The sequence below is a fragment of the Apis dorsata genome, unplaced genomic scaffold (genome assembly GCF_000469605.1).
Source record: "Apis dorsata unplaced genomic scaffold, Apis dorsata 1.3 scaffold_68, whole genome shotgun sequence".
Taxonomy (NCBI): domain Eukaryota; kingdom Metazoa; phylum Arthropoda; class Insecta; order Hymenoptera; family Apidae; genus Apis; species Apis dorsata.
The window spans coordinates 1,465,888-1,484,107 of NW_006263366.1; the positions used below are offsets into that span (position 1 = coordinate 1,465,888).

The 18,220-nt window shown below is 35.7% G+C and overlaps 3 protein-coding genes across 6 annotated transcripts in view; 2 read left to right on the forward strand and 1 right to left on the reverse strand.

Annotated features, from left to right (window-relative positions):
• Positions 1–1,164: 1,164 nt before the first annotated feature.
• Positions 1,165–6,620, forward strand: LOC102679004. Its single transcript, XM_006610096.2, has 3 exons — positions 1,165–1,272; positions 3,071–5,126; positions 5,941–6,620. Exons 1-3 carry the CDS (start codon positions 1,270–1,272, stop codon positions 6,255–6,257), a joined length of 2,376 nt encoding a protein of 791 aa, XP_006610159.1. The 5' UTR covers positions 1,165–1,269; the 3' UTR covers positions 6,258–6,620.
• A 385-nt stretch (positions 6,621–7,005) lies between these two features.
• LOC102678882 lies at positions 7,006–14,227 on the forward strand. Its single transcript, XM_006610095.2, has 16 exons — positions 7,006–7,246; positions 7,339–7,831; positions 7,943–8,238; positions 8,320–8,624; positions 8,699–9,370; positions 9,444–9,701; positions 9,772–10,087; positions 10,176–10,997; positions 11,067–11,582; positions 11,657–11,868; positions 12,043–12,181; positions 12,280–12,557; positions 12,641–13,009; positions 13,092–13,424; positions 13,497–13,650; positions 13,726–14,227. Exons 1-16 carry the CDS (start codon positions 7,078–7,080, stop codon positions 13,911–13,913), a joined length of 5,520 nt encoding a protein of 1,839 aa, XP_006610158.1. The 5' UTR covers positions 7,006–7,077; the 3' UTR covers positions 13,914–14,227.
• A 24-nt stretch (positions 14,228–14,251) lies between these two features.
• Positions 14,252–18,220, reverse strand: part of LOC102681413 (kinesin-like protein KIF6) — a 5,641-nt gene continuing 1,672 nt past the window's right edge. For 3 of the 4 annotated variants that reach the window (XM_031515382.1, XM_031515380.1, XM_031515383.1), the window contains 7 exons: positions 17,828–17,944; positions 17,598–17,729; positions 16,138–16,272; positions 15,775–15,871; positions 15,507–15,662; positions 15,204–15,423; positions 14,252–15,126 (listed from right to left, as the gene is read on the reverse strand). In XM_031515382.1, coding sequence (XP_031371242.1) covers positions 14,267–15,126; positions 15,204–15,423; positions 15,507–15,662; positions 15,775–15,871; positions 16,138–16,272; positions 17,598–17,729; positions 17,828–17,944 — 1,717 coding nt within the window. In that variant the 3' untranslated portion in view covers positions 14,252–14,266. The remainder of the gene's footprint in view (positions 15,127–15,203; positions 15,424–15,506; positions 15,663–15,774; positions 15,872–16,137; positions 16,273–17,597; positions 17,730–17,827; positions 17,945–18,220) is intronic. The other variant, XM_031515381.1, reaches the window with a different exon arrangement.

The following is an 18,220-nucleotide window of genomic DNA, read 5'->3' on the forward strand; positions in this document are numbered from 1 at the left end:
TTATATAATTTATATAATATATAAATATATTTTTTATTTTTGGGAATTAGAAACAGATCTGTTTTTGTATGAATATTACAAAGCAAATAATAATTAAATAAAAATGAGTGGTAATAGAGATAGAGTAAAAATATTGAAATTAGTCCTGTTTCTAGAATTTCGCAAATGAAACACACAAAAAAAAAAGGTTAGAAAATATTAAAAAAAAATAGAAATAGTAAGAATTGATTATCAGTGTCATCTCTTTATTATCGAAAACATTTTTTCAAAACGGATAAAATAGAAGGAATTGTATATCAGCGCTATCTCTTGAGTAAAGAGAAACATCTTTTTAAAAGTATTCAAGATGGCACTAATATTCAATTCTTATCCTATCTCTATCCTTTTTCTTTTCTATTTTCTATTCTTTTTTTTATGTGTTTCATTTGCGGCACTCTGAAGATGGCTCTGATTTCAATATTTTTATCTATCTTTTTTACCTATCTCTATCTTTCTTCAATTTGATTTATTCTTTGTCTTGCTTGTTGACGCTTGATTACGAGCTGAAATATGAAATATCAATTGAATATATTTCTATCGTTTCGTTTTTAAAATTAACAAATCTTAATTCTTTAATTTATAATATTATTATAAAACTTGATAGATAGAATAATTTTTAAATATTCGAAATATTTCTTATTACATGTTGTTTTACTTTGAAAAAATAAGATAAAAGATCGGTAAAAGAAAATCGTATGTTTTATAACTGGTATCTCTTTTTTATCAAATCAACCTCAAAGAAATTAAATATTTCTACCACAAATCTATCTGAAAAATTTATTTCTAACTTCAAAAACCGTAAAATCATAAAATCTCGATTCATGATGATATTTCATCATTTAATACATACATTTAATACATAGTATGTTTTAATAATCGGTTTGCAATACTCGTTTATTACAAATTGAAGAAGCAAACAACCGGTTTCGTTCGACACTTTCTTTCTCCTTGAACTTGAAAGATTCAAGCCCACCTTTCTATTTCACATCACCGACGAGAGGAAAGCTCGTGCATCGTGCTCATGAATCGATAGATTCCGTTTAAAATGCTGAAAAATGGAGGGAAAGGACAAATGATGAGTTGAGCTGTGACGTAGCTATTATACTGACCAAAGCTTCGTGCAGGAAGACAGTCGAGGCGAAATAAGCGGGTGAGATAGAGAGAGTTGGAAAGTAGGCCTTAGTCGTTCAGTCAGTAGTCAACTGCGTGCTCGGACGATTGGTTGTCGTAATGGTAAGTTTCTCTCGGTGTCTTTCGTGTTATTGTATTCGTAGTTTTGTTCGTAAATTTGTTCGTAGTTTTCGGTAAAAAAAAAAAATCGAATTTTTTTATCGTTTGTATAAAAGAACGTGTTAAGAATTCGAGTGGTGTTTTATTCATTTTTAATTGTAACAAAAATCAGTGAGATTGTTCGTAACGGGACAAGTAGTCGCGTTTACCGGTGAACAGCCTTCATGATTGCATGAACTCGAGCAATTGTGTGATCGCAATACAATTTTATTTAGAGAATTCTAATATATTATTTATTTATGAGAGTAACGACAATTTTTTTTTTAATATTTTAAATTAATTCATTATTTAAATCACGATTTATTAGATTTTCGTTGCAACGAATTCGTGAATGGAAAAACAGTTGAAAGTTGAACGACTGATGAATAATTAGGAGTAGTTTCACTATGCTTTGAATTTAATTTTATTTATCGAATTTAAATAGAAAAATTATTCGTAAATATTTTTTATCGCGATTATTTATCTTAGATCGGAATTTTAACGAACTTTTCATTGAATCGTTTGTTCAAGTAAACAGCACGTGTAGATTATAAATTCAATAGACTCGCTTGTAATATGTGAAAAGAGTCGTATTGTTGAGGATGAAAGTAACTTTCGTTTTCGAGGATCATTATCATGGTAAATCACCCAGCGTGTCTAATTTCATGTCTAGAGAAAATCATATCGACATAACACTTTTTCGTTATGAAAAAGATTCATTATCTTAAAATTGGTTTTTAAAATGATCCATCTTCCTGTTTTCTCTTTCGATCGAATTTTCGATCCATAAAAACGAAGCTACAAAGTATCATAGCATCGTTGTTACAGTATAGCTGTTTCAAAAAGTTAGAAATTGAAAACGTTTAGAAAGTTGTCTGTAATCGAGAATGTACAAAATATTGTTGAAATGTAACAACTGAACAATATTTTATAACGTATTATAAACCGTTTTCTATAAAAATTAGTCATCATAGTATAATTAAAAAAATATAATAAGATCTTATACCACGAAGTGTCATTTATGCTTCAACAATTTCTCGAGATAATTAATATGGAGATATTTCATAATGGCGCAAAAGACATTACCGGAAATTACAGTTATGGCATCATGAGATTTCATCCTTCTATACTTATAATTTTTACTAGATATCATAAATGATTTCATTTTTATCTTGTATTGCATAATACAGCCAAGTTGTTCAACTTTCTCGATCGTCAAATTCAGTCAAGGATATTTTATAAAAATCACTTTATGAATATGAAAGAAACTCGCCATTTGGATTTACGATCTATTTCTACATGTTCGAAGGGAAAAAACACTCTCCATTTTACGTAAACTCGAAGGTAATATTCATATAGATATGACTTAGTAACCAGAACATTGAATCTTGATTTATGTTAATTGGAAAAAAATACTTTGTAAAAGTTTATCACGACGATAAAATCTTAGATAAAAAATCTTTTTACTAGAGAAACGAGCTAGTTCAAGTAAAAAGTTGGCAATGCTCTAAAAAGAATTCCAATTAATCGATTTTTAGTGGCACTACATTGATGTACGAAAAAAGAATAACATAAATAATGACGAATGTGGAACAGATTTTTATAAATTCTCATCGAAATTAATAAAAAATTATTCGAAACAATTTTAGATCACGTAACGTATCAATAATTCAAAATCTGTTAATTCCCAGAATACAATTGGCATTCTAAAGTTAAATGCGATTTCAATTAAATTTAATCCGATCAATAATTGTCTGCATAGTTCGCGGTTTTCTCTTTACTGCTCCTCCTCCTCGGGCTGAGCCATTGCCAGGACAATGATCTTCCATCGAGGTTCGAGATCGAGAGTTCAATCAACCGTACGATCGAGGAAGTCGAAAGACAGGTTCGCGAAGATTCCACTCTGCCTCGATTGACTAGACAAGAAATAGTCAAGATTCTGCAGAATATCACGTCCCAGGATTTGAAGGTGTTCAAGGATAAAGAAAAATTGGAGAGAGCAAGGAATCTGTACCAAAGAGCTCTGATGGTCGTCCTTCCTTACAGTGCCGAAGAATCGGCTGGAAATTTGAAGGATCTTTACACGAAACCACCTATGACGAGGATAATTTCCGACTTTTCAACGTCGATGGGAAAGGATGAAAACGAGGAAGTCGAGGAGGATAATTCGAGGAGAGGAGAGAACGATGCGTCATTGGCCACCAAAAATTTGATATTGACTAGCGATTCCTACAAGAGCGTATCGAAAGAGCAAACTGGAACCACGATGCAAAATCATTACAAGAATCACAGGGACACGTATTCAGAAGTGCGCACCAAACTTCCTTTGAGGGAGACGTTGAAACTTGACCCGACGCCGGTCAGGTTCACCTTCAATCTGGAGAATCTTCGAAAGAACGCGTACACCACCGAAAAGACGACTACGGCCAAGTATCCAATTTACAGGAGTAAGGGAAACGAAGGATTGGAAATCGTGTACAGCACGAGCGTTACGGATGAACCCACTACGAAACCAGCTTCTAAGGAGATTAATATCGACTTGGAGAGATCGAAGATGAATCAGAACGTACTGACGTCGAGTCAGTGGCGTTACAACGCGCCACCGAGTACCACCATGAATCCAACCTTGCCTTCCAAACTCGACAAAATACCGTTTCTTCCGACTATTAACACGAACATATCTGAAAAACTTACTATCCCCTCAACAAAGAGATCGGAGATATTAACGAAAGACAGCAATGCCGAAGCTTTAACGATGAATTCCGAAACGCCAATTGCCCTCTACGTGACGCCCATGCCTACTAACACGTCTCCTAAAATGAAGTACAGTTCAACTTACTCGTTGAACTCTGCGGGATTTCGACAAGCCACCACTAGCACCACCACTATGAGGCCAGAAGTGATGGATCTATTGGCGTCGATCGGTCTGCGACCGGATAATACTAGTAACGTCGAAGATGTTTATAAGAAGAGCAAGGATATGGCGGAGAACAAGTTCCAGGCACCAGACGCGAATACCATTCAGAAGTTAATTTCTGCCTCGAGTGGGGACGAAGCAACGTCGATCATCGATCAGAATACTTTTGAAAATTCGGGGTCTGAGATCAAGAAGGGTGTGGAAAATTTGACCCCGGACGTTCAACTGTTGTTCAAAAGATTCGGTCTTCAAACGTCGAATCTGGGTCAGCCTACCGCCACCACCACTCAAAGAACAACCATTAATTTTAATTCTTACACGAATTTCAAACCTCTGCCCACTTCTAGCGTGAAGGATCAAGAGATGAGAGCGTTCTTGGCTAAATTCGGACTTGGAACGAGCGACGACAGAAGACAGAAGTCGATGAGATTCACCACTGAACCGCCCTCCGTGATCGAGGTCGTACCGGAAAACATGAGAGGGATTCTGGAGAATATTGGGCTGATTTCCAGGAAGGGTAGCAAAAAGGTGATAAATAGCATGGAGGACATGGAATCGACCGAGACGTCCAAGTTTCACGTGTTCAAGCCTCACGAGGTGAACGTGAAGGACGAGGAACAGAGAAACAAGATCAACCAGCTTCTGAACACTGTAAAATTGGTCCAGGAGGGTAAGGTTGACGTTCAAAACGTGAGAAATGCGACCAAGGTTTTGAAAGATGGGCCAGATCCTTTGAAGTTCGAAGAGATCGCCGGGATCCACGAAGACGAAGACGCGAGAAACGAGGTGAAGAGGCAAGAGGAACAGAAAGGAGAGGAGCAAAAGCAAGAGGTAGAACAGGAAGAGACGACCACCGTACAGTTTACCATCGTAGAAGAAGAATCTCCAACCGTTGTAACTGGTATTAAGAAATTTATGATATACATTTTGGGCAACTCGGAGTTTTGGTTTCGAAGGATTATTCAGGGATTAAGGAAATTTCGAAATGTACTAACTGATCTGTACGATAGAATTAGAAATGAATCTATCTGACTCGATCTCTGACACTAATGTACTCTCTATATACTACACGTACCAAAGAAACTTCGATTTCGAATTTCTGCATTAATCTTCCTCGTCTTTCTTTGCCTATTCGGGAAAGATGCATCAACACGTTTTTTTCATTATTACTATTATTATACACTTTTAATCGCTTTCTATCTCCGTTCTAACAACGTTCAATCGACTGGCCGATTTCCATTATGTTAAACCTTCTCTAAAGGCGTACAAGAAAGATCCTGGCTCTTTCTCATAAAAGGATAGACGCTGGGAAAGATCTGAGTAAAAATTTAGATTCCACCGTCACTTTCTATCCGCTTATTCGTTTTTCCTCGCTAATTGCTAAAGAAATACCTTTTGTACATAGAGTGCTAACGTTCCTATTTATAACTATCTTCCTAACGAAATCGCATCTGTTTATTCTCTTCATCGAGAGGAAATTTAATCCTAACCATATACACGCATAACATCCTCCCCATTGTACAATATCCATTCTCATTCGCGGCATCGTTCTTTCGAAATTATCAAAATAATGTACGTGCACGTGGCCAGATTCTAAGTAAGAACTTCTCTCGACTTCGATACCTTTCAAATCTTGTTCAAAGTCGTTCCCCTCGGAACGGAAACAGCAACTAAATCTAAATTAAACGTGAATTCATGATGGAACTTGTCAACAGAGCCGGAAGAAACCACGTTAATCACTACCACGGAGACAAATTCCATGAAAGGAGATTCCGATCAATCAGACACGATCAAAATGGAGGATTCTTCCGTTACGTCCAACTCGAATTTGATGGCGTTGGAGGAGTCTTTCGGCGGAACGACCAGGAAACCTGTAACGGATCTGCCTGCAAGAAAGAAAAGCGGCCTCTACTTCTTGGTGGATTGGAACTCGTTCCTCGAGGTCGGCGAGGACAACAAGGACAAGATCAATTTGAGATTTCAGCCGAAAGTTGGCGACAGATCGAGATTCTTGCCAGTGACTGTACCTTAGAAAATTAAACGGATGGTAGTACTCGTAGTACAGGGTTTTATATGATATTTTGTTGCGTTTTTTTTTTTTTTTTCAACCGACGAAAATCAAAAATCAAAATACTAGGTGATTTCGTTTATAAATATGTACATACATAGAGATATAATTTCTGAAGGGGATGCGAAGGGTTAGAGAATTTGTGCGCGGTTTTAAAGTACGATTTCGATAAAGAAACTACTGTTTTCTTTGAAACTACGTTCGATAACTCGTTCGCGAAAATTAATTGAGGGAAATTGTTATGTCACGTAATTATTTATGCACGTTGTTTGTAATTGTTTTGTATTATACCATGTTGATCGAATAAAACGTTTTCTCTAAAGAAAACGCACGACTAATATTGTTTGACCTACATATTCGTGAAAGTTGTATAATTATCAGTGTACAAATGAAGCATAAAAACCTTGATAAATTATTCAAGAGGAGTGTCTTGGAAGGTAGAGGATCAAGAAATTATATCGATATTTATTTTCATCCATTAACAAAAAAAAAGAGAGAGAGAGATTCATGATTTGCATTGCAAATTTTAAATGCATTTAAATATATTTTAAGTATAATAAAAGAGGGAGATGATGCAATGATAATTACGATACAGATATATCCCTAAATATGTGCATAATATCAAAAATTCATTAACTTTTTATCGAGATTTTGCAATTATTACGAATACTTTGAGAACCACTGGATGTGCGAGAGCTCGGTTACGATCAAAATATTTTGTATCGAATATTTAAATGTTGCGAATACCAAATCCAAGATCATTCGAACTAATTGTACGGGTGAAATGTCTTCGTCGATTCGTAGCAACGCGATTTGGCTGTTTCTTTTTCTCTGTGCGACTGTCACGATTTGCCAGGATGTCGAACAAACCTCGGAAATTCCGGAAGATTCCGAAGATGAATCGTCGATTTGGATGGAATACGAATTCGGGACTGGAGCTGGAAATAGGGAAGGTATCGTGCGAAATATTGTTCCATCCGATTTATAAAGTATTCCAAGGTGAAAAAAAAAAAATTTTTTTGAAAATAATTTATCACGTTTTCAGAGCTTATAGTGACGAATATTTCCGTTCGCGAATACACAAATGTGCCAAAAACAGCGAGAAATTGGCAATTCTTGGAGGTGAACGGCACCGGTTATTTATTTCGAAACGAAAGATCCACCCTTTTCTACAATAAACTCGATTTGGACAAGGGTACGATCGATGAACTCACGAAATTGATCGTGAAAGGCACTATATTAAAATTTAAAGCGATCGAAATAAAATCGAACATAGTAATCGTGTTGTGCGTCCAATTGAACATCGGAATCCTGTTAGAATGTTACACGCTCTTAGATGGAAATTCTTTTCGATATCTTGGATCGTTGCCAGTGTTGAAACGTGTGAAAGATATGGAGATTATCACGAAATTATCAGATAACGAGGACACGTATAAAATATTCGTGTTGAACGAAGAGGATTTCTTTCTTCAAATGCAAAATTCTATCGACGTCTATGGGTTCGACATTGATTTCTCAACCAATGCTTTAAATTTTTGGTAATAAATTTTTCTTTCATATACGTCCATATTAATTTTCAATATTAATTAAATAAAAAACAAAAAAGAAAAACTTCAAATCTCTAATATTATTCATTAATTGAGATACAGGTTTTACTATTCAACTTACGTGCCAAGATCGTTCGATATCCAGGTAATCAACATTTATGAAACCGTATCATTGATTCTTCGAGGAGAAAACGACGTCTTCCTCTATGAATACAGAAATATGATGGAGGGAAATGACATTTTGGAGCGACAGACGATAAAGTCGTATAATTTGAATAATTTCATCTGCTTCGAAAGCGGATACCTCCAGTTTTTGTCGATCTCCGGTCCGGAGGCGGGTCTTTTTCTCTTCGAAGACGGTGAATTCCAGTTCAACACAGAGTCTGAGTCCAGTTTCGGTAAGATATATATATATATTGATTCAATTACCGTTTTTCTTTCCCCTTTTCATTTCCTTTTTTAATTCACATTTCCTGCAGACGTTTCGGACATTTCTTGGGTAACGAGCGTACAGTTAGCCACTTACAGAGACGAGTCGATGTTGTTGGTGCAATTGAAAAACATGACCGTGTTCGCGTTAGGTTGGCAAGGTTCGAGTTACAAGAAAGTTCAATTACCCAACAACGATCTCGATCGGTTCGATCTCTCCATGATCACACCGATTCCGAAATATGGATTTATCGCGGGTAATCGAGTCGTGAAATTTGATACGCAGCTGAAAAGCGTGAAACACCCTCTCCAATACGAGACCGAGAAACTAGTGAGATTGCAAAAATCGTTAAACGTAAGTTAATTACGAAGTTAATTATTAAAATATATATATATATGTGGATACTTGAAACGCCTCTTTTTTTTTAGGAATTGATAGAATACGAGGAAAGGATTATCAATGAAACAAAGGCGCGGCTCAAGGAGAATAAAATCGAAAATCCTGTGATCACAGGGTTTTGGAATATAAGCGGGGTGAACGCAACGAATGTAATCATATCCGACAACGTGACTTTCGAATCGATCACGTTGGGAAAGACTAAGTTGACAAAAGAGGATTTAAAGTTCGATGTAAACAATTTCGAGATGAAATTGAGGGAAGCGGAGAGGAAGCTCGAGCAGATCGATTCGAGATTGAACGACACGGAATCGAATGATTTCGACTCGAATCTTCGCTTCGATTCGGACGTTGAAATAAACGGAGATATTTACGTTAAAGGGAGTTTGTATACCGACAATTTGACTGTATCCTCGATCAATGGGATAGACGCCACTCTTCCTTCCAACAACTACACCATTGATTTCAAGGATGTTAAAAATTTAACGATTAATTCGATAAACGGTATTCCCGTCGAAAATATACGCTTTGGAGATTCTATAGTTGATTACAGTGGCGTGGATTTCGATAAAATAAGTCGAGCGGAGATTCTCGGAGATCTTTCCTTTTCAACGATCAACGGCCTCGATTGGGAAACACTGATGAAGAACATCGTGTGGAAAGACAGAGATATGCTCATTCCTGGAGAAACTATCATCGAGGGGGTAAAATTCGAAATACAAAGTCGTGATTATTATTATTTTGTCTTAATTTAATACTCGACTTAATTATTTGCAGACCGTCACGTCGAATAACGTCGAACTGTCCACGTTGAATGGCCTTCTGTATCCGGAACAGTACGTTCTGGAGAACGGTAACTCTGCTTACGTGACTGTAACCGGTTCGAAAACCTTCGAATCGTTCGAGGCGTTGGAATTGGAGAACGCGACCACCCTGAATGGCATAGATTTCGATGATTACGTTATTTTGAGCAAGGAGAACGTTTTGAATGAGGGAATCAGCTTCGAAAATTTGACGGTGACCGATGAGCTCATAGTACGTTTTTCTCAACACGTGCAATGCTAGATCGATCGGCAGATTTCTAGATTACGATAATTGATTGCAGTTGGACTGTGAAATAGAAGGATTAAATATGGAAGAGAGGCTATTGCTCAACGAAACTACTAAAATTTCATCGGATATCTTGTTCTACAATTTAAACGTTTCGGGTAATGTGACGTTCGACCGATTGATCATCAATAACACCGAAGTGGATTTAGGAGATCTCCTGTTGAGAACCGACGAAAATGTCGTGATAACCGGGACGAAAACATTTTTAAAGAACGTCGAGATGAGATCCAACGTTACCATTACGTCTGGCATGATCAATGGACATCACGTGGACGAATTCGTTACTTTGGACACGGATCAAGTGTTCCCAAGTATGACTTTTGATTACTCATTTAACAATGAATTAACTATCGTTTCGCGAACCTTCTATATTCTTCACGTTTGGACCACGTTTTTCAGATTTAAGAAAGATATCTGCCAACGTCACTTTCGGAAACGTGACGTTTGGAGCAATAAAGAAATTGGAGAAATTCTTCAGGGAGAACAATTCCACAGGTTGCTTGAACAGAACTGTTATATTCGAGTCTCCTGTCACCGTCGAACAACTGACTTTCGACAAGTTGAACAATAACGTTTCCTACGAGTTCTTTACGAGGAAAGTAAACGAAACTTTCGGCAACGCCAGCTTCGAGAATTTAACGGTGGACACTTTGATAGCGGACGAAATAGTGCCGAACACGGTGAACGGTCTCGATCTCGTTGATTACGCCAAACATTTGGAATCTTCCGACATCGAATGCACCATCGACGATGCTTTGGAAACGGATCGTTTGTGCGCGAAATCTGTGAACGGAATGCCAACAGAGGAGATTGGCCAGTTGAAAGATCGATTGTCCGCGATGCTGGATCACGTACAGAGTGGAAATTTGACGTTGAACTCCCTTCGAGTAATCGGGACGATTAAAGCGGATTCGATCAACGGTGAACGCGTGACGGATTTGTACAACGAGGAACGATTCGGCCCGAGGCCTGTAATCGTCAAGGACGAGGTTTACATCGACGATCTGACGATCCTTGGCCTGATGAACGGTTACAATTTCACGGAACGCGTACTCGACACGGTTCAAAAATCCGACCCGAACATAGTGATCGAGGGGCATAAAACGTTCGACTCGATCATTTGCACCGAACTTGAAGCGAAATACTTGAACGGACGTCCCATAGAGAATATCCTAGATCCTTATAAGGAACAGGTGCTCTCAGGTCCCGTGATCGTAAACGGTACTGTTACAACTACTTTATCCTATATTTTAAGTTGAAAAATATTTTTTCAAGAAATGTTGTGTCCAGGTACCATGACCGTTTCCGAATACTTCGACTCAACTGGAAACATCAATGGCGTACCGTATCGCGAGCTGACAGATAAATTCAGATATTTGGGGAACAATTCCTACGAAATTCATGGAGACATTAGATTCCTCGACAACGTAACCATCGAGAATCTGTACGTGAACGGATCGATTCAGGGGACCGATTTCGACGATTTTTTGAACACGGTGATTTATAAGGACGAGGACAACGTCACGGTTTCCGGGACGAAAATATTTGAGGACACGGTCACTTTTAACGACGAGTTCTTCGTTCACGAGAAATTGAACGACATAGATCTGAGAAGATTCAGGGAGAAGGCCGTCTTCATCAATGCGCCGTTCTCCGTTAAGTCGAAAATTATATTCAAAGATGGTATAAAAGTAGAGAAGAATATCGTCGTTAAGAAATCTCTGGAAGCAAAATCCATAATGGGAATCGATATCGACGAGTTGCGATCCAACGTGTTGTACCTTAACAGACCTTCTTACGTGGACGGTAATTTAGATTCGTTCTGTGACATTTTTCTTTCTTTCTTTTTTTTTATTTTTTTAATATTCTTCTTTGCGTAGGAAACCTCACGTTCACCAATGTGATTTTCGAGTCTAACGTTGAAGTGAAGAAGATCAACGATGTGGATATGGATTTATTGATACCGTTGAAGACCGATCAATTTATACCTGTAAAAGTGTTAAGAGGTTACAATATTACAGCGGAGAATATTGAGATTTTAGGAACGGTGAATGGCGTCGATTTGCGAGAGATGCAAGAAAAGACATTCATGGTATCTTCCAATTATATAATTATTAATTTATTAAATAAAGAAATTTTGGTGGAAAGACGTATTTCCTGACTCTATTCGAATCAATGTTTCGAAAGCTTTCGTTTCAAAAATTATTGTTCTAACATTCGAAATATTTTTATCGGAATTATGATACGTTGTTTCAATCTTTCTCAGTTAACAGGGGACCAGAATATAACGGGACACTTCACTTTTCACGGTGTCGTTCATTTTCGAAATGAATTCAATCCACGCCTCATCAATGGCATCGATCCGAACAGATTCATACCTCTGGATACAAAGAGCACCATAGTCGGTAGGACGTTGAAGATTGAAAGAAACGAACTTTTTTTTTAATATTCAAATCGATAATCAAATAAATTTTTTATCTTATAAAATTGTTCATCCATTCAGGCAATTTTATATTCGAAAAACCAGTGATTCTCAATAAAAGTCTGAGGCTATTGGGCTATTTAAATGGCATAGATGTGAATCGATGGGAAGCTGTGGCAGTGACAACCGAAAATTCAGTGCCGCAATTTATTTCTGGAAATTGGACCGTTCTTGGCAACGTCTATTTCCAAAATGGAGCTTACGGAAGCGAGATTTTAAACGGGACGAACATCACGGAGGTATCCAGTATTTTAGCCAAGAAGCACTTGGAAATGGACGCCATGTTGGAAGAGAAAAGCGTACGGAAACGATTCATTTCATTGACGAATCTTTTTCGATTCGATACGAAACAATAAGATTTTCAATGAAACCTTCCTTTCAGGCGAATCTGGACGCTATGTGTAAAGATTTGGCCGAATTGAAACGCTATGCGGAGAATCAAATTTATCAGTTCAATGCGTTCGATTATCTGCAAATCATCGAGTTCGATAACGGTTCGATTGCCAGTGTCCATTATTTCGAAACGAACGACACGGATCACTTAATATTGAGTTGCAACGATTGTCAAATGCACGCGTACGCGTTTACCGAGGAAAAATTTGAATCGGTGGGCGATATGCCCAATTTTGGTGTGGTCGAAGAATGGGCGACCTTTGAACGAGACCAGGAATTATATTTCCTTACTTCTGGCCCAAAATCTTGCGGAAGGAATCCCGTGAACGTATGGAGATTGAAGGACAATGAGTTTAGGGTAATCTTTAATCATTCTTGTTAAACGATTGATAAAAGTGATACGCGTGGTATACCCATGTCTCTATTCTACATTTTTCCAGCACGTTTTAGATCTTGATCACAACGTGGAAGTTAAGAAAATAAATCAGGATACATTTTTCACGATGATCGATAAGAAGAAAGAATTACGATCGTCTGAAAAGATGAACGAAGAATTGAAAAAGTTTTTGTCATCTTCGGTGGACGAGGATGACACGAAAATCGTTTGGGATGAAGATCGCATTTTAATGATTAACAAGAACGTTGGAAAAGGATACGACAATAATACGAGTTTCAAAAGAAGCGTTAAAGAAATTTTGAATTTCAAAGCTGGATTCTTCGAGAGAGAAATGTTTTTGTATTACGATGAAGAGTTTAGCAAGGATAGTATATTTGTGAGTTATATTTTTCAGAAAATATTCAATCAAATATTCGTTCATTATTTCAATTCATCTTTGCATGCATAGATTTTTAACAACGATACGACGCAGAAAAAGATCTTTCAAACTATAACAGCATACAAGCCAAGCTCCTTCACGATACTCAATTTTGATGGATTGGTCGAAACATTGCTCGTCTTCGTTGAAAATAGGAGAACTCTTCGAATTTATGAATACAAAGGTAAGAAAAATTTATTCGTTCTTTTTTTTTTACTTTCTAGTAAAATTTCTATTTCTTTCTTTTCTTTTTTTTCAGGTATCCAAGGTTTCATGTACAAAGACAGTATAAAAATGAACGTTGATAAATTATTCAGTTTTAAAATTAGAAAGTATTCTTATATGGCGAAGAGATACTGTCTAGGCCTGATTCATAAAAACAGATTAATAATATTGGAAGCATTAATGTACGGCGAAAAATTAGATATGGGGCCGTTAATATGTTAGAAATATTAAAATTTATTATATTAAAAAATAATTGAAATAGATTTAGCACGTACAAAAATATAAGAATGAATCGAATATATTTTATTAATTAGTTTATCACATCGTATAAAACTTTTTCTTTTTATAGTGTAATTAATTATAAATATCAATCATAAATACACATTTACGTAATACATTACGTAATACATGATACGTAATACTGCGTACTATTATTACATGTGTTTACATTACAAACGTTACGATGAAATATATAATTAGTTGTCAGAATCTCAAGAATCGTAATCTTAACGTAAAATTAAGAAAAATAAATGAAATAAATATACATATATGTGTGTACGAAGTACACGAGTCGATCAATAAATACCTCCAGATCGTTTCGCTTTATAGAACGCTATTATTTCTTCGTCGATCTCTGGATCCCCTGTCAAAGGCAACGAATCGTCAAAGTATTTGTTGCTCTCCTCTCCCAAATCGGACTTTTGATCGAAACAATCCACCTTGGTCTCGATATCTTTCTCAAAAATCAAAGTTTTTGGCGTGTTTACACTCTTGGGAGAGAGAGAATTAAAGCTTAAGAACTTCTCGTACATCGGAATTGAATAATCCGTTTCCACAGATGAATCCTTCTCGATTACAATTTTTGCTTTACCGTTACTTGACAATTCAACGGAATTATTATCGTCCTCCTGTTTCGTTTTCGATTCCGTGTTACGTTTCTTCTTAACATTTTTCCGCGGCTTTTCAAGTATCCGTGAAGAGGGTTGATTCGTCGTTTCATTATCATTGGTTTCGTTCATTTTTTGATCGATCGCTTGATTCTTATTCTCGATCAGATCATCCAAATTCAAGTTGACGATATTGCAAGGCAACGATTCTGGTATCACTGTGTTAAAGGTCGATTTGCTTCGGAACACCGAATCTCGAGCAGAGATATTTTCATTGGTTTTGACGTGATTGGTAGTTTTAAATCTTCGTTTTAGTTTCTTCGAAGGAACATTGCTGTTCGACGAATTTTGTACTACGCTTTCTCGTTTATCATTTTGAACGTGATCGTTTAATGCCAAATCACGTATCGTTTCGTTTTTATCGTTTCGAATGCAATTATTCTGCCCAGTCTTCTTCTTATTATTTTTGATATTATTGATTGAAAAATTATTGTCGCTAGTATTCAATGTGGATCGTTCTTTGTCTTTCAACTTGTCGATCAGCAAAGCTGTTAATCGAGTCAAGAAATTGTAACGATATAGAATGATTAAAGAATGAAAAGAAATTTAATTAGGATTAGGATACAAATTTCCTTGTCCCTTTGGATAACCAGATCTTTGTAATATTCCAATTTTTTGAAATAACATTTAGGATCTTTGCTTAGCTCGAAAGCTTCTTTAAAACTTTCGAAACAATATTGCACTTTTTTCGGATTATAATCCCAACAGATTCGTTCGTCCGATTCTAAGAAATCTCTTATTTTACGATCAAGATGTCTTTTATCGTCAGCGGTAAGTTCTTCATTCTGTTTACAAAATGTGAAAATTAAAGGATTAAAATCCATACATTTGCAAGTTCGTTCCGTATCTTTGAACAAAAATACTGAACGGTTGGCATTGTCAAAGCTTTGATTTGTTGCTTAAGTCTTTCGTTCTCCGCTCTCAATAATGCGTTCTCGCTATTAATGTCTGTCTCCAAATTTAGTTTCAAGTAATTTTTTATCAAAGCCACCCTTTGAGCAAATCTGCAAGTGGACACCGTTTCCTGAAAAACAAAAAAAAAAAAGAAATAATAAATGGAATATCTTATGGATTATATACATAAAAATAATAATAAATTATATCGATATTACGCGAGATAATAAATTATTCTGCACCTCCAAATTAAAAGACGTAATATTTAGAGTCGCTAACATGGCGGTTATGCAATTTCCTCCTAAACTGTCTCTCAAGATCGATGTTAATAAGGAATTCCTAATAACAATTAAATTTTATTAAAGAAAGATTACTGTTTAAACGTTTATTTACAATTAAACTTTAATAAAAAGTCGTGAATATGAAAAGTTTTATGGAAATTAAAAATTACAATAGATTTTCATCTCAATCGAGCTGTTTCATAATAATATGAAATTAATTATTTGATGTTAAAGTCTATTTTTCAATTGTCTTTTGTTAAAAAAAAAAAAGATTGAATAAAAAATTTTATTGATGAGATACAAATGATGGAGTGAATTCAGCACCTGTAAGGAATGTGACCCATGCTCTCCTGACCCAGACACACTATGACTTGTTCCAGGTAATGTAGGCTCAGGTTAATGTGCTTCGCTTCGGTCAGAATGGTGCCGGTTATCGAGCATTTGTAGACACGCTCGGACCTAGGCAATAGTAGGTAGATCTCACGTTGCAAAATCGGTTACCGTTACAAAATTTGCCAGCACGGGCGCAGATGGCAATGAGAAAGCACGACGCGATAAAAACATGGAGAAAAAAAATTATCGCTGACAAGTGGGTCGGCATTTAATGCATTCTAGATGTCGGTTTGTAATCAAAGTCATTTCCTTGCTGCATTCGAATAGAAATGCAATTTGTGAAAGAAATTTAAATTTACTATCTTGTTGATTATTAGAAATTAGATTGGCGAATAAGTGAATAAAGCGTTACAAATTCAGAATCTTTTTCTTTTGTTTTCCAAAATATGTATAAAAACAAATATATAGAATCTCTAAAAAATTAATTTATATATGAAATATTTCTTATATATAGTTTTTATATATTATGTACGTGATATACAAATGTACAAAAATAAAAATATATATCAAATGCGCGTATAAATTTATGATGTGCAAAAATTGGATCGAGTAAACTCTTAAAATTTTTGATCAATAAGTTAGGTAATTAATTTTGCCCGCTACAAATATAAGACAAGGAGAGCAAACAGCTAAAAAAGGATAGAGATAAAGTAAAAATTATGAAATTCGCGCCATCTTCAGAGTGCCGCAAATGAAACAGATAAAGAAAGAATAGAAAATAGTTGAAAGAGGATAGAGATAGAATAAAAATTGACTATCAATGCCATCTCTTGCGTATCGAAGACATTTTTTTAAAATAGGTAAGGTAGAATAAGAATTGAATACTACCGCCATCTCTTGAGTGCGATTCATTGTTTTTAAAAGTACTCGAAAGATAGCGCTAATATTCAATTCTTATTCTGTTTTATCCGTTTCGAAGAAATGTCTTCGATACTCAAGAGATAGCGCTAGTGATCAGTTCTTATTATTTTTATCCTTCTTTTTCTGTTTTCTATCCTTTCTTTTTGTGTTTCATTTGCGGCACTCTAAAGATGGCGCTGATTTCAGTATTTTTACTTTATCTCTGTCCTTCTCCCACTGCTTACTCTTCTTGTCTACAAATGTTAACGTAAGTATAAACATGAACGAAATACAAGATATAGATTCGGCTATACTTTCATCGTTTTAAATAAATAATTAATATTATAATTTATACGAAATAGAAATCGATTCTAAAATAAAATTTGATAAAATGAAGAATAAATTATAAATAACATTCATTATATATTATTTCTTTTGACTTTCAAAAATATTTCAACAAAATAATCGTAAAAGAAGAATTTATTTCGTCTTCCGTATCTCGTTCGTGCTTCTTTTACTATCGGTCAATAACAAGATTGAGAAATATATACCCTGCTAAATCGACAAGATGCACTTTCGCTCTCTTGTACTGTTCAGCGCCGAACTGTTTGGTGGAAACTACTATGGTAAAGATGCAATGCGATCTCGATGACTGAGGATTCATCGGTGTTTCGGCAGTGGTCCTATCAAAAATCATTTTCATAATATCATTATATCTCCTAGACAATAACTTTATCCTATAAATTATTCTATTATCGTATATAATAATCATAAACGATACCTGTTATTTTCTCCTAGCAAAAGCAACTCAAGCGCATTCTCTATATTCTTGACACAATAGAACGTCAAATTCTTCAAATGCAATCTTCCAACCTCGTCCTCTCTAATGGTGATACGCCTGGAACAAAATCCGCAAATTTCCATACAATAAGAAATCTCATTTTCAACGCTTTCCTTATCTTTTATCGAGAAAAGAATTAATCCCCCCATAACGCGAAACACAACAATGAGACATAATAATAGCAACACGTTGCACCTTGCAACATGCTCCATATTCAATGCAGGTCGAAATCATCGGGAGGAACAGGTCAACCGGACTGTTTCCCTTAAGGGAAATGCTTTCTTTTTCTTTCTTTTTTTTTTTTTTTTTTTTTTTTTTTTTTTTTTTTTTTTT